The sequence below is a fragment of the Narcine bancroftii genome, chromosome 2, assembly GCF_036971445.1.
Source record: "Narcine bancroftii isolate sNarBan1 chromosome 2, sNarBan1.hap1, whole genome shotgun sequence".
Classification (NCBI taxonomy): Eukaryota; Metazoa; Chordata; class Chondrichthyes; order Torpediniformes; family Narcinidae; genus Narcine; species Narcine bancroftii.
The window spans coordinates 194,247,349-194,261,794 of NC_091470.1; the positions used below are offsets into that span (position 1 = coordinate 194,247,349).

Genomic DNA, 14,446 nt, shown 5'->3' on the forward strand with positions numbered 1-14,446 from the left:
CTTTGTCCCCAAATTAATCCCACTACCCTTCTCTCTCCCCACCACCCTGTATCAGTCCCCAAACTAATCCCATTGCCCCACTGTGTCAGCTCCCAAACTAATCCCACTGTCCCATTCTCTCCCCAAATAATCTCATTGCCCTTCTCTCCTCACAGCCCTGTATCAGTCTCCAAACTGATCCCATTGCCCCACTCTCTCCCCACCACCCTGTGTCAGTCTCCATACTGATCCCACTCTCTCCCCACAGCTGAATCAGTCCCCACACTGATCCCACTGCTCTGCTCTCTCCCTAGTCCTGTATCAGTCCCAAACTAATCCCATTGCCCCTCTCTTTTTCTCTCCCCCTCTTGATCTAAATATTTGCAGCTGAGGGTTTCTAGGCCCTGGGGAATTGGGAGCAGGGGACGAAGAGGAGTGACAAGAGACCAGGCCTCCTGCTATCCCGCAGGCGTGACCCTCGGCCTTGCGCTGCCTTTGGAGGGGCTTTCTTCCCTGTCCTGGCCTTGGGTGAGTCACTGGAGTGGGCCAAAGGACCCCTCCCCCCCACCACACCACCCCCCACCCCAACCACCACCCGGGCCTACCTGTCCACAAACATCACAATGAGGTCCTCCTTTGCCACGTACTTCTCCAGCTCCCTCTTCAGCCACCGGACCTTCTGTCCTCCCCCCACGGTATGGGCCACGTCGCCCCCCTTCCACTCTTCCCCCAGTCCCAGGACCTGAGGGGGTGGGGGGTGAGAAAGCATCAGCAGCTCAGTGAACCTTGGTCTAGGGGTTCAGTGAGGCGTGACCCAGGGGCACGGTACCCACCACCCCCTCCTCATCCCAGGGTCCTTGCTGCTTCCTAACCCAGGCTAGGACGCAAAGCTCAAGGTTAAAACCTAGATGCCAGATACCAGCCCAGCCCTTCCCGGAACCTCAGGCATCACCCCTTCCTCCCCCACCCCTTACCTACCCTCCTTCTCTCCTCCCCCTCCTCCCCGTACCATGGGCATACTCCTCCCACACTCCCTCTCCCCACCACCCACCCATTGCCCTCTGGCCTACTCCCCTCTCTCCCACCACCTTCCCCTTCCCCCACCACTCTCCACCTCACTCCCCTTTTCCCAATGGCCTCTGCCTCACTCCCCTCTCCCCACTGTCATGCTCCCCTCATTCCCCCCACCCCCTCCACTGCCCTCACTGTACCTTGACAGTGTAGTTGAAGTGCTTGGTGGTACGCATGAATCGTTTGAAGCCCTCCGTTTCGCTGGTTGCCACAGTGATCACTAACAGGTTATCTGGGGAGACAGGGGTCAAAGGTGAGATGCTGCAGGGGTCAGAATGGACACCCCTCCCTCTACTGTGTCTCCTCCTCCTGCCACATGCCCTGCCCACTGCTGTGGCTCCTCCCACTCAGGCCCCACCTACTGTATTAGCCCCACCCACTGCTGTAGTCAAAACCAGGCCTCACCCATCACTGTTGTAGCCCCTCCAACAGGACCCACCCACAGCTGTAGCCCCTCCCATCACCACAGACCTCAGTCACCACCATAGAGCCCCAGATTCGCAGTCTGGCTGAGGATGTGTTTAGGGGAAGGTGAGAGGTAGTTGCCCAACAACCCCCCCCCACCCCTCATCCTCTTGGGCAGTCCACTCCCCAACAGAAGCAGCACCAAACTTCCTCATTTCACCCAATCCCCCCCCCCTTCTCTCTCTCTTCCTCCCACCACTTTGTGTCCCCAATCCACTCTCATCCCCCCCTTCTCCAAATAGTATCCAGTGGAGGCCAAGTCATTGTGTGTATTTTAAGACAGAGATTGACAGGTTCTTGATTAGCCAGGAATTCAAAGGTTATGGGGAGAAGACCAGGCAGTGGGGGTGAGTGGGAGAATGGATCAGCTCATGATTGAATGGTGGGACAGACTCTATGGGCTGAATGGCCTACTTCTGCTCCTATATTTTGTGATCTAGCCTGAGATCATCCCAGAATATTCATATATTTATTTTCAATTATACCTTTGTGCATTTGTGAATAAAAACCGTGTATCGTGTTCAGATTTATTGTCAGAGTACATACACGCGACCCTGAGATCTTTTTTCCTGCAGGCCAGGCAGAATTACCACTTATCAGTAAAGCAAAAAACAGTTTGCTAAAGATATGTACAAAAAAGAGATATAAACAAAGAAGTGCAAACAAACTATGCAATAGAGAAAATAAATATTCAGTAATAATGAGTCCTTAAATGAGTCCATGATTTGAATTTGTTGTTGATGGTGGAGGGGGAGCAGCTGTTCCTGAACCTGGTGGTGCGAGACCTCTTTCCTGATAGCAGTAGCAAGAACAGAGTGTGTGCTGGGTAATGATCGCTGCTGCTCTCCGATGGTGGCATTCCCCGTAGATGTTCTTGATGTGGGGAGGGTTTTGACTGTGACAACCTGGGCCAAGTCCCCTACCTTTTGCAGGGTTCCGCTCTAGGGGTATTGGTGTTCCAGGAGTATGGGTGTGCACTCGTGGTCTGGAGCAACACTTTCACCGGATTGTACAGTAAAAGTCCTAAAATCTGGATGCCTGAAACCCGGCCATTCACGAATCTGGACTTTTCAAAAACTCGTAATCTTTTAAAATTTAGCAGGCTTTTGTGTGCGTGCTTGTGCACCACAGATATGCAGCGGCAACCATACATAATTACAGATTCATAACAATGGGCACTAAAGTAGATCAATTACGGGCAGCACAGCAGTTAGCGCAACGCCTTTACAGCACCGGCGTTCGGATCCCGCACTTCTGTAAGGAGTTTGTACGTTCTCCCCGTGTCTGGGTGGGTTTTCCCTGGGGCCTCCGGTTTCCACCCACCCTTCAAAACGTACCGTGCGTTGTAAGTTAATTGGGTGGCACGGGTATTGTGGGCCGAAAGGGCCTGTTACCATGCTGTACGAAAATTTTAATAAACTTTGCAGTGGGAAGAGAAAGAACACGTTGACATTGAGTGACAAACTTGAAATAATTAAGAAACTAGAACGTGGGGTGAGCATTACTGTTCTAATGAGAACCTACAACAACAGAAAGTCTACAATTTACGATATATTTTTTTTAAAAAAGCTACTGCAGAAAAGTCCACGGAAACTTATCTGTGGAACAGAACCACAGCTTCAGTCTTCAAGATGTCATGCATGAGTGCAAGGTGCAGATTAGTCTCATCAGAAAGAAACTACAAAGTCTGAAACAAGATAACATACAAAAGTATTTAAAGAAAGCAGAAGAAGCCATATCAATGAGGATGATCAAATGGTAAATTGGATCAGCATATTACACTGAGATTGGGGGTGTTGTGGACAGTGAGGAGGGTTTTCAAAGCTTGCAGAGATCTGGACCAGCTGAAAAAATGGGCTGACAAATGGCAGATGGAATTTAATGCAGACAAGTGTGAGGTGTTGCATTTTGGAAGGACAAACCAAGGAAGGACATACATGGTGAACGGTCAGACACTGATGAATGCAGTAGAACAGAGGGATCTGGGAATACAGATACATAATTTCCTGAATGTGGCGTCACAGGAGGACAGGATTATAAAGAGAGCTTTTGGCATATGGCCTTCATAAATCAAAGTATTGAGTCTAGGAGTTGGGATGCGATGGTTGTATAAGACATTGGCGAGGCCAAATTTGGAGCATTGTGTAGTTTTGGTCACCGAACTACAGGAAAGATAGAAAGAGTGTGGAGAAGATTTACTAGGATGTTGCCTGTACTCCAGGAACTGAGTTACAGGGAAAGGTTAAACAGGTTAGGTCTTTATTCCCTGGAGCGTAGAAGAATGCGGGGAGATTTGATGGAGGTATTTAAAATTATGATGGGGAATAGACAGAGTAAATGTAGACAGGCTTTTCCCACTGAGAGTCAGTGAAATACAAACCAGAGATCATGGATTAAGGCTGAAAAGTTTAGGGGGAACTTCTTCACACAGTGAGTGGTGGGAGTGTAGAATGAGCTTCCAGCTGAAATGGTGAAAGTGGGCTCAATTTTAACATTTAAGATTTTAGACAGGTCCATGGATGGGAGGGAGTTGGACTGGGTGCATGTCATTGGGACTAGGGATAAAAATAGTACTATATTGACTAGAAGGGCCTCTTTCTGTGCTGTAATGTTCTATGGTTCTACAAGATGCTGGTGAGGCCCCATTTGGACGATGATGTTCCCGTTCTGGTCATCTTGCTGCGGGAAATAAGTTGTTGAGCTGGAGAGGTGGAGCAGGCTGGGGGTTTATTCCTTGGGAGTACAGGAGGATGAGGGGTGACCTCAGAGGTGGTCAAAATCATAAGAGCAACAGACCGGGTGAACGCAGAGTCAAACATGGAAGTCTGCAGATGCTGTGATCGTAGTTAAAAACACACCAAAATGCTGGAGGAACTCAGCCGGTGTTTCAGCGTTCTTAGGAGGCAAAGATATATTGACGTTCCAGGCCTGAGCTCTTCAAGGAATAAGCCAGAAAACAGGAAATCTCAGAATATAGATGATGCTGGGTGGACCACCAACAAAAGATGTGAATTGGACATGATGAGGGGAGAGGTGAAAATTGATTTTGTCTGTGCAAAAGGAGACAGGGAAAAGGGAGAGAGACAGAGCTGGGGGAAGGCGACGGGGGAAGAAGTGAGGGGTTTAACGAAAGCCAGAGATACGAAAGGATTAGAGAGACATGGGCCAAATCCTGGCAGCTGGAACCAGTGTGGGAACCAGTGTGGGTGAGATGGGTTTAGTGTCAGTATAAATTGGAAATGTCTCCTCACTGATCATTAACACAAGGATGCCAGCTTAGCCCACTGTTCTACTCGTGATACACCCAAGAGTGTGTGGCCAGGCTCAATTCCAATGCTATCTACAAGTTTGCTGTTGACACCTCAGTTGTTGGAAGAATCACAAACAGCAATGAGGAAATGTACAGGAGGGAGATGGATCAGCTCATTAAGTGGTGTAATGACAACAACCTTTTTTTTAAAATTTTTTATTTTTCACACCATAAACCACATTGACCAAGATACATACATTTTCCTTTTCAAATATATAGTGTCATTTCTTCCCCCACTCCCTCCTCCCATCCCACCCTCCCTACCTCCCCCCCCCATTCATTTAAAGTACAGAACCCAAGATACATTAAACCAGTCAAACAATGTTGTCATTCAATAAAAATAAACAAGAAATTCCACTGAGTCAATTCTTTTCATTTCCTTCTCCTTTCGTTATTTTAGGTGATAGATGTCCCCGGTAGGTTTTCTCTATTGTGTTTCATGTATGGCTCCCATATTTGTTCAAATATTTCAATATTATTTCTTAAATTATATGTTATTTTTTCTAATGGAATACATTTAATCATTTCTATATACCATTGTTGTATTCTCAAGTTATCTTCTAATTTCCAAGTTGACATAATACATTTTTTTGCTACGGCTAGAGCTATCTTAACAAATCTTTTTTGTGCACCATCCAAATCAAGTCCAAATTCTTTGTTTTTTATGTTACTTAGGAGGAAGATCTCTGGGTTTTTTGGTATGTTGTTTTCTGTAATTTTATTTAATATCTGGTTTAGATCTTCCCAAAATTTTTCCACTTTCTCACATGTCCAGATTGCATGAATTGTTGTTCCCACTTCTTTTTTACAGCAAAAACATCTGTCAGATACAGTTGGGTCCCATTTATTTAACTTTTGAGGTGTAATGTATAGCCTGTGTATCCAGTTATATTGTATCATACGTAACCTCGTGTTTATTGTATTTCTCATAGTTCCAGAGCATAACTTCTCCCATGTTTCCTTCTTTATTGTTATGTTTAAATCTTGTTCCCATTTTTGTTTAATTTTACCATTTGTTTCCTCATTCTCCTTTTCTTGCAGTTTAATATACATATTTGTTATAAATTTTTTGATTCTCATTGTATCTGTAATCACATATTCAAAATTACTTCCCTCTGGTAACCTCAGACTGCTTCCCAATTTGTCCTTCAAGTAGGATCTCAGTTGGTAGTATGCCAACTCTGTATCTTGAGTTATATTATATTTATCCTTCATTTGTTCAAAGGATAGTAATTTATTTCCTGAAAAACAATTTTCTATTCTTTTGATCCCTTTTTTCTCCCATTCTCTAAAGGAAAGGTTATCTATTGTAAAAGGGATTAACTGATTTTGCGTCAGTATTAGTTTTGGTAATTGGTAATTTGTTTTATTCCTTTCTACATGAATCTTCTTCCAAATATTGAGCAGATGATGTAATACTGGAGAACTCCTATGTTGTACCAATTTTTCATCCCATTTATATATGTTCAGGTATCTTCTCCCCTATTTTATCTAGTTCTAATCTAGTCCAATCTGGCTTTTCCCTTGTTTGATAAAAATCTGATAGGTATCTTAATTGTGCGGCTCTATAATAATTTTTAAAGTTTGGCAGTTGTAAGCCTCCTTGTTTATACCATTCTGTTAATTTATCTAATGCTATCCTCGGTTTCCCCCCTTTCCATAAAAATGTCCTTATTATTTTCTTTAACTCCTTGAAGAATTTCTCTGTCAAGTGTATTGGCAATGCCTGAAATAGGTATTGTATCCTTGGGAAAATGTTCATTTTAATACAGTTTATCCTTCCTATTAGTGTTAGTGGTAAATCTTTCCAATGCTCTAAATCGTCCTGTAATTTTTTCATTACTGGATAATAATTGAGTTTATATAGATGGCCGAGGTTTTTATTTATTTGTATACCTAGGTATCTTATTGCTTGCATTTGCCATCTGAATGGTGATTCCTTCTTAAATTGTGAGAAATCCGCATTATTCATTGGCATTGCTTCACTTTTATTTGCATTAATCTTGTAACCCGACACTTCTCCATATTCCTTCAATTTCTTATGTAATTCTTTTATTGATAATTCTGGTTCTGTTAAGTATACTATAACATCATCCGCAAATAAAATGATTTTATATTCCTTGTCTTTTATTTTTATCCCTTTTATTTTATTTTCTGTTCTTATCAATTCTGCTAGTGGTTCTATAGCTAACGCGAACAATAAGGGTGATAGTGGGCATCCCTGCCTTGTTGATCTGCTTAAATTAAATTGCTTTGATATATATCCATTTACTATCAGTGGGCTGATATCGCCTCAAACCGTGCATCTTGGCGCCTCACAGTTTGGCGGGCAGCAACCTCCTTTGAAGAAGACCGCAGAGCCTACCTCACTGACAAAAGGCAAAGGAGGAAAAACCCAACACCCAACCCCAACCCACCAATTTTCCCCTGCAACTGCTGCAATCGTGTCTGCCTGTCCCGCATCGGACTTGTCAGCCACAAACGAGCCTGCAGCTGACGTGGACTTTTTACCCCCTCCATAAATCTTCGTCCGCGAAGCCAAGCCAAAGAAGATCACTTTCGCCAATGGCCCCTTAAATAATGCTTTAATCCAATTAATATACTTCTCTGGTAAACTGAATTTTTGCAATACTTTGAATAAATAATTCCATTCTACTCTGTCAAAGGGCTTCTCTGCATCTAAAGCAACTGCTATTGTTGGTGCTTTAATCCCTTCTACTGCATGAATTAAGTTAATAAATTTACAAATATTGTCTGTCTTTTTTTAATAAATCCAGTTTGGTCTAGATTTACCATTTTAGGTACATAATCTGCTAATCTGTTTGCTAATAGTTTAGCTATTATCTTATAATCTGTGTTAAGTAGTGATATTGGTCTATATGACGCTGGTACGAGTGGATCTTTCCCTGTCTTTGGTATTACTGTAATTATTGCTGTTTTGCATGAATCTGGTATGCTTTGTGTTTTGTCAATCTGGTTGATTACTTCCAGGAGGGGAGGAATTAATAAATCTTTAAATATTTTATGGAATTCTATTGGGAATCCATCCTCTCCTGGTGTTTTATTATTTGGTAGTTTTTTTTTTATTATCTCTTGTATTTCTACTATTTCAAATGGTTCTGTTAATTTATTTTGTTCCTCTATTTGTAATTTTGGTAGTTCAATTTTAGTTAAAAATTCATCTATTTTGTCTTCTTTCCCTTCGTTTTCAGTTTGATATAATTGTTCATAGAATTCTCTGAAGTTTTCATTAATCTCCATTGGATTATATGTGATTTGTTTGTCTTTTTTCCTTGATGCCAATACCATTCTCTTAACTTGTTCTGTCTTAAGCTGCCATGCTAGAATTTTGTGCGTTTTTTTCCCCTAGTTCATAATATTTCTGTTTTGTCTTCATTATGTTCTTCTCCACCTTATATGTTTGTAGTGTTTCATATTTTATTTTTTTATCTGCCAATTCTCTTCTTTTAGTTGTGTCTTCCTTCATTGCTAATTCTTTTTCTATATTTACTATTTCCCTTTCCAACTGCTCTGTTTCCTGATTGTAATCCTTCTTCATCTTGGTTACATAACTTATTATTTGCCCTGTGATGAACACATTCATTGCGTCCCATAGTATAAACTTATCTTTCACTGATTCCGTATTTATTTCAAAGTACATTTTAATTTGTTTTTCAATGAATTCTCTAAAATCCTGCCTTTTAAGTAGCATGGAGTTTAATATCCATCTATACATTCTTGGAGGGGTGTCCTCTAACTCTATTGTCAATATCAAGGGTGAATGGTCCGATAATATTCTAGCTTTATATTCTGTTTTTCTTACTCTGTCTTGCATACGAGCTGATAACAGGAATAGATCTATTCTTGAGTATGTTTTATGTCTACCCGAATAATATGAATATTCCTTTTCCTTTGGTGTTGTTTCCTCCATATATCCAAAAGTTGCATTTCTTGCATCGATTTAATTATAAATTTGGTTACTTTGTTCTTTCTGTTAATTTTTTTCCCAGTTTTATCCATATTTGAATCCAAATTAAGGTTGAAATCCCCTCCTATTAATATGTTCCCTTGCGTGTCTGCTATCTTGAAAAAAATATCTTGCATAAAATTTTGATCTTCTTCATTAGGTGAATATTCATTGAGTAGATTCCAAAACTCCGAATATATCTGACATTTTATCATTACATATCTCCCTGCTGGATCTATTATTTCCTCTTCTATTTTAATTGGTACATTTTTACTGATTATTATAGCTACTCCTGTAGCTTTTGAATTATATGACGCTGCTGTTACATGTCCTACCCAATCTCTCTTTAATTTCTTATGCTCCATTTCAGTTAAGTGTGTTTCTTGCACGAATGCTATATCAATTTTTTCTTTTTTCAGTAAATTTAGCAGTTTCTTCCTTTTGATTTGGTTATGTATTCCATTAATATTTAAAGTCATATAGTTCAACGTAGCCATTTCATACTTTGTTTATCTTTCCTTTCCGTTTCCTCATCATCACCTTGCCTTCTTATCCATTTCTGCTTTCTTTTTTTGAACACTTTATAAGACAACATTTCTAAAACATCAAACATTTCCCTTATTTTCCTATCTAAAACTTCTTTAACCCCATTCTCCCCTCCCCCTCCTGAGTTGCCCTTTATCCCTTGTCGGGCAACCACATCTCCCCTCTCCATTTGGATTTGCAAATTCACTCGCAAGCGTCAACTGATTTTGCAGTGACCGTAACTCCTCCCCACCCAGCCCCCCCCCGGAAAAGATTTCAATTTTCATATATAACAAAGGTCACTCTTTTAATTCCCTCCTTATTTCCTCTGTTCCCTTTCATTCCCTTATTAATTCTTATCTATACTCTATATATTTTCCTCTAAATACAGATACACACATGTACACACATATATACATACACATCTATATATATATATATATATATATATATACACCCATATACACACGTACATATAGTTCGTGGTCATTTTTACTCTCATTACATGTCTTCATCTCTCTGCTTGTTTTGTAGTTGTTCTGCAAATTTTCGTGCTTCCTCCGGATCCGAGAATAGTCTGTTTTGTTGCCCGTTTTTGCTGTATTGAACTCCTTCCTCTTCTTCAGGAGTTCAAAACTTATGTCTGGATAGAAAAATTTTTTTTTGACCTTTGTATTCCAGTGGCTTTTTGTCTTCTCTTATTTTCTTCATTGCTTTCTCCAATATATTTTCTCTTGTTCTATAAAGAATTTTACTAAAATGGATCTTGGTTTTTGCTGCGGTTGTGGTTTCGGAGCTAGTGTTCTATGTGCCCTTTCTATTTCCATTTCTTCCTGTAATTCTGGTCTTCCTCGGACCCTGGGGATCCAATCTTTTATAAATTCTCTCATATTCTTGCCTTCTTCTTCTTCCTTAAGGTCCACTATCTTTATATTATTTCTTCTATCATAGTTTTCCATTATATCTATCTTCTGAGCTAACAGCTCATGTTCCTCTTTAACTTTTTTATTAGATTCTTCTAATTTCTCTTTTAAGTCCTCTACTTCCATTTCTACGATTATTTCTCGTTCTTCCACATTATCCACTCTTTTTCCTATCTCTGATATAACCATCTCTATTTTATTATTTTTTTCTTCTGCACTCTTAGTTCTTTTTATTTCATTAAATTCTTGTAATTGCCATTCTTTCATTGATTCCATATATTCTTTAAAAAAAATATATCCATTGTCCTGCCTTTCCCTTCTTCTTCCATTTCTCTATGTTCTTCTTCTTCTTCTTCTTCCTCTGGGTTGGCCATCAGTTGTTTCCTTGTTTTCTTTTTGCTCTCTTCTTTCTTGTTCTCGTTGTTTTCTGTGTTCTCTTCCTGTTGCTGTGTTGCAGCTGTCACTCTCAGCTGTGGAGATCGACTCTTCAGCTGTTCCCCCCTCCCGTCAGTGTGTTTTTTTTCATGCGCATGCGCGGTTGCACACTTTTACTCGGCTCCGCAAGCCATTTTTGTAGTCCCGAGCTTGGGACTTCCACTGACCTGAGGGAACGGGCTTCTCTCTCCGTGGTGGGCCTCCTCGGACAGGTAAGGCCTTCACCTTCTTCTTCCGACGTTCTTTCTTCTTCTCTTCTTCCCGTTGCTTTCGACTTTGCTCTCTTCACTGCCATTTTCTTCTCACCTTTACCTTTACTTTGTTTTAATTTTTATTCTTGTACCTTTGTGTTTTGTGTGTTTTTTTTCAACTTTTCCAGAGAGGGCTGGAATTCCCTGACCGGCCACTACTCCATCACGTGACTCCCCCCCCCCCCACCCCCCCGACAACAACCTTTTGCTCAACGTCAGCAACAAAGAGATGATTGTGGACTTCAGGAGGAAGTCCAGGGAACAGGATCCAGTCCTCATTGAGGGGTTAGCTGCGGAGAAGGTAAAGAACTTCAAATTCCTGGGTGTCAACATCTCCGGGGATCTGCCCTGGGGCCTCCATGTTGATGCAATCACAAAGAAGGCTCACCAGCAGCTAGACTTTGTGAGATGTCTGAGGAGATTCAGTTTGTCACCAAAGACTCTTGTAAACTCCTATGGGTGGGCCATGGACAGCATTCTGGCCAGTTGCATCACTGCCTGGTACGGAGGCACCAACTCTCAGCACACGAATAAACTCCAGAGGGTTGATAACTCTGCCTACAATATCACAGGCACCAGTCTTCACTCCAAGTCATCTACAAGATCCAATGTCTTAAAAAAGCAACCTCTATCCTCAAGGACCACCCCCCCCCAGAGGCTACCATTGGGGAAAAGGTACACCTGAAGACGAGCACTCAGTGGCACAAGGACAGCTTCTTCCCCTCCGCCATCAGATTCCTGAATAACCAATTAACCAAACTTTTGAACAATGAACCTGACTTTTCGTGGACTATTATTTTGATAGTAATGTTGTAAGATGGTTGTAATATGAATGTTTGCCCTGTGATGCTGCCACAAAACACTGAATTTCATGACTTGTTCATGGCAATAAATCCTGATTCTGAGAGACTTGGGCCAAACACAGGGAGGCTGGACCAGTGTGGGTGGTATATTTTGTTCGGCACGGACACATTGCAGGTTGTGTGATTTGGGACAAAAATCGGTGGTGTGGGGACAACGTTGGGCAGAAATGGAGAGAGCTGCCTTTCCACGAACAAGGCAATGAGAGTCACTGTCCCGGCAAGCAGTTGCCATCTTGCCTTGTGCCGCAAGGGAGCGCCACGACTAACAGAACATTCTGGCACAGAATACGACAGAGTGAATGTGCTCAGTGAAATGATCTCCCAATCCCTCTCAGGAGTGATCTACTGCATCCAGTGCTCCCTCTGTGCCTTTCCCTACATCGGAGAGACTGGACGCCGACTAGGAAATCGCTCCACTGACCATCTTCACTCTGTCCGCATCAGTAACAGGGATCTCGCAGTGGCCGACCACTTCAATTCCACACCTCACTCCCACGCCGACACATCTGCCCATGGCTTCAGGCAATGCCAAACCAAGACCACCTGGACACTAAAGGAGCAACATCTCACGTTCTATCTGGGTGCCCCCCATTAACATTGACTTCTCCAGTTTCTGTAGCCCACTCCCCACTCTCCCTCCCTTCCCCATCCCTCCAGCTCCCTATTCTCAGATCTGCCGCCCTCCCCCCAATCACTGCTGTGCCCTCCATTCCTTATCCACCCATTACCTCCTGCCCGTGCTCTTCCCCTCACCCCCTCACTTGTTTGGGCTCCTGCCAACATTTTCTCGACAGTGGGGAGGGTTTTGACTGTAACATCTTGGGCTGCCTGCCTACCTTGATGCAGTAGAAGATTCTCAGATTCGTACATGATGTCTTGGATGTGCACTGACAATAAATCCGAAACGTTGGTTACCTGCTCAGTTCCTCCAGCATTGCGCTTTTATTTCCAAAGGGAAGGTCCACCTCCGCTATCCCAGACACGGGTCATGGGGAGGCCGACAGGTTGCAGCGGGTGCAGACTTTCCTGTTTCACTGACATTCGCGCTCACATCCCGCTGACAAGCGTGTGGGACCCGGCAGGCAGAACACATTCTCCACATTCCTTTACCACGGGAATGTCTTTTCACACAGCCGAAACTCTCTCGTGAGTGAGAAAAGAATTCATGGCACTGCCTCAGTGTCACAGAGTTATTGGGGATGGGGAGGGAGGGAGGGGGAGAGGGAGGGGAGACGGGGGGGAGGGAGGGAGGGGAGACGGGGGGGAGGGAGGGAGGGGAGACGGGGGGGAGGGAGGGAGGGGGGAAGAGAGGACCCTCTCCGCAGTCCCATACATGGGTCACCAGGAGACCGTCAGGTTGCAGAGCCCGCACCGTGACGTGGGCTCCGGGTCCGGATCCAGATCCAGATCCAATTCCAGCTCCCAGAGGAACTGCCCGTCATCCCCGTTCCGTCCTTACCTGGCGACAGGGGCCTGCTCTCCACCGCCCCGGCCCGCGCCGTCCCCAGCAGGGCCCAGGCCGCCAGCGCCGCCACCACCCACCACCACATCGCGCTCGTCCCACCACTGAGCGGTCGCGGCCCCGCCGGCCCAGGGAAGCAGGCCATCTAGCCAATCAACGCCCGACGATCCGACAGTCTGGTCAATCCGTACCTGTCCGTCCGACACTGTAGCCAATCATCACCCGGCCTTCCGACAGTTCAACCAATCAACGCATCACAGTCTAAAAGACTGGCCAATTAACGCAAGGTGGTCCCGCAACTCGACCAATCGGCGCACAGAATTCCTACTGCCCTGCCAAACAGTTCATGGTTACACGTCCAATCAGCGCATGGCAGACCCGCAATGGGGAGAGGGGAAGGGTCGGAGGGGGAGAGGAGAGGGCACTCCACGCCGTGGGGGGAAGGAAAAGGGTGCCCTCTATGCCGTGGGAGGGGCAGTGCACGTTGCATTATCTAATATTCGCACTTCCAGCTGCACTGAAGGTGGGTTAACCTGTCTGGATAGCACGCCAAAGGAATCTCTGGACTGATTCTCAATTCATGGGTTGATGGAGTGGGTAGCAGGGAGATGTTCACTCCTGCATGGACATCCCTCCCCTCTGGAGGCAGCGGAGACCGACCGCCAATGTTTGAGCACAACATCCCCTCCTTGGATCCTGCTTTGGCCTCATTAGCTGCGGCCCCCCCCCCCACCCACCCACCCCACGTTCCCGGCATACTGGGGATGAGACCGGTGCTATGGACCACCACTCCTTCAGTCCTCTCTCATGTACTTCCCCTTTCATTGTCCTCCTCTCCCCAGCTCCTCTTTACCCCTACCCTCCACTCCCTCCGTTATTTAGCTCCCCCCCTCATTCACATATTTCACCTTCTGCTCCCTCATTCCTCAGCACCATCTCCTCCTGTTGTAATGCTTCCCCGGTGGGAGGGGCAGGATCTCTCACCGGTTTGTCCCCGGTGCATGGGGCAGGGGGAGACGAGTCTGTCCCCGGTGTGTAGGGGAGGGGAAGACGGGTCACTCCACGGTGTGTGGGGCAGGGGGAGACGGGTGTCCCCGGTGTGGGGGGCAGGGGGGAGACGGGTCTGTCCCCGGTGTGGGGGGCAGGGGGAGACGGGTGTCCCCGGTGTGGGGGGCAGGGGGGAGACGGGTCTGTC

General features: G+C 44.6%; 1 protein-coding gene across 4 annotated transcripts in view; it reads right to left on the bottom strand.

The window, feature by feature from the left end:
* Positions 1-13,416, bottom strand: part of LOC138754887 (multifunctional procollagen lysine hydroxylase and glycosyltransferase LH3-like) — a 46,085-nt gene extending 32,669 nt beyond the window's left edge. For 3 of the 4 annotated variants that reach the window (XM_069919840.1, XM_069919841.1, XM_069919839.1), the window contains exons 1-3: positions 13,249-13,416; positions 1,191-1,282; positions 585-721 (exon numbers count right to left, since the gene is read on the bottom strand). In XM_069919840.1, the coding sequence (XP_069775941.1) occupies positions 585-721; positions 1,191-1,282; positions 13,249-13,396 (377 nt within the window). In that variant the 5' untranslated portion in view covers positions 13,397-13,416. Of the gene's footprint in view, positions 1-584; positions 722-1,190; positions 1,283-12,704; positions 12,912-13,248 lie in introns of those variants that run through there. The other variant, XM_069919842.1, reaches the window with a different exon arrangement.
* Positions 13,417-14,446: the final 1,030 nt, after the last annotated feature.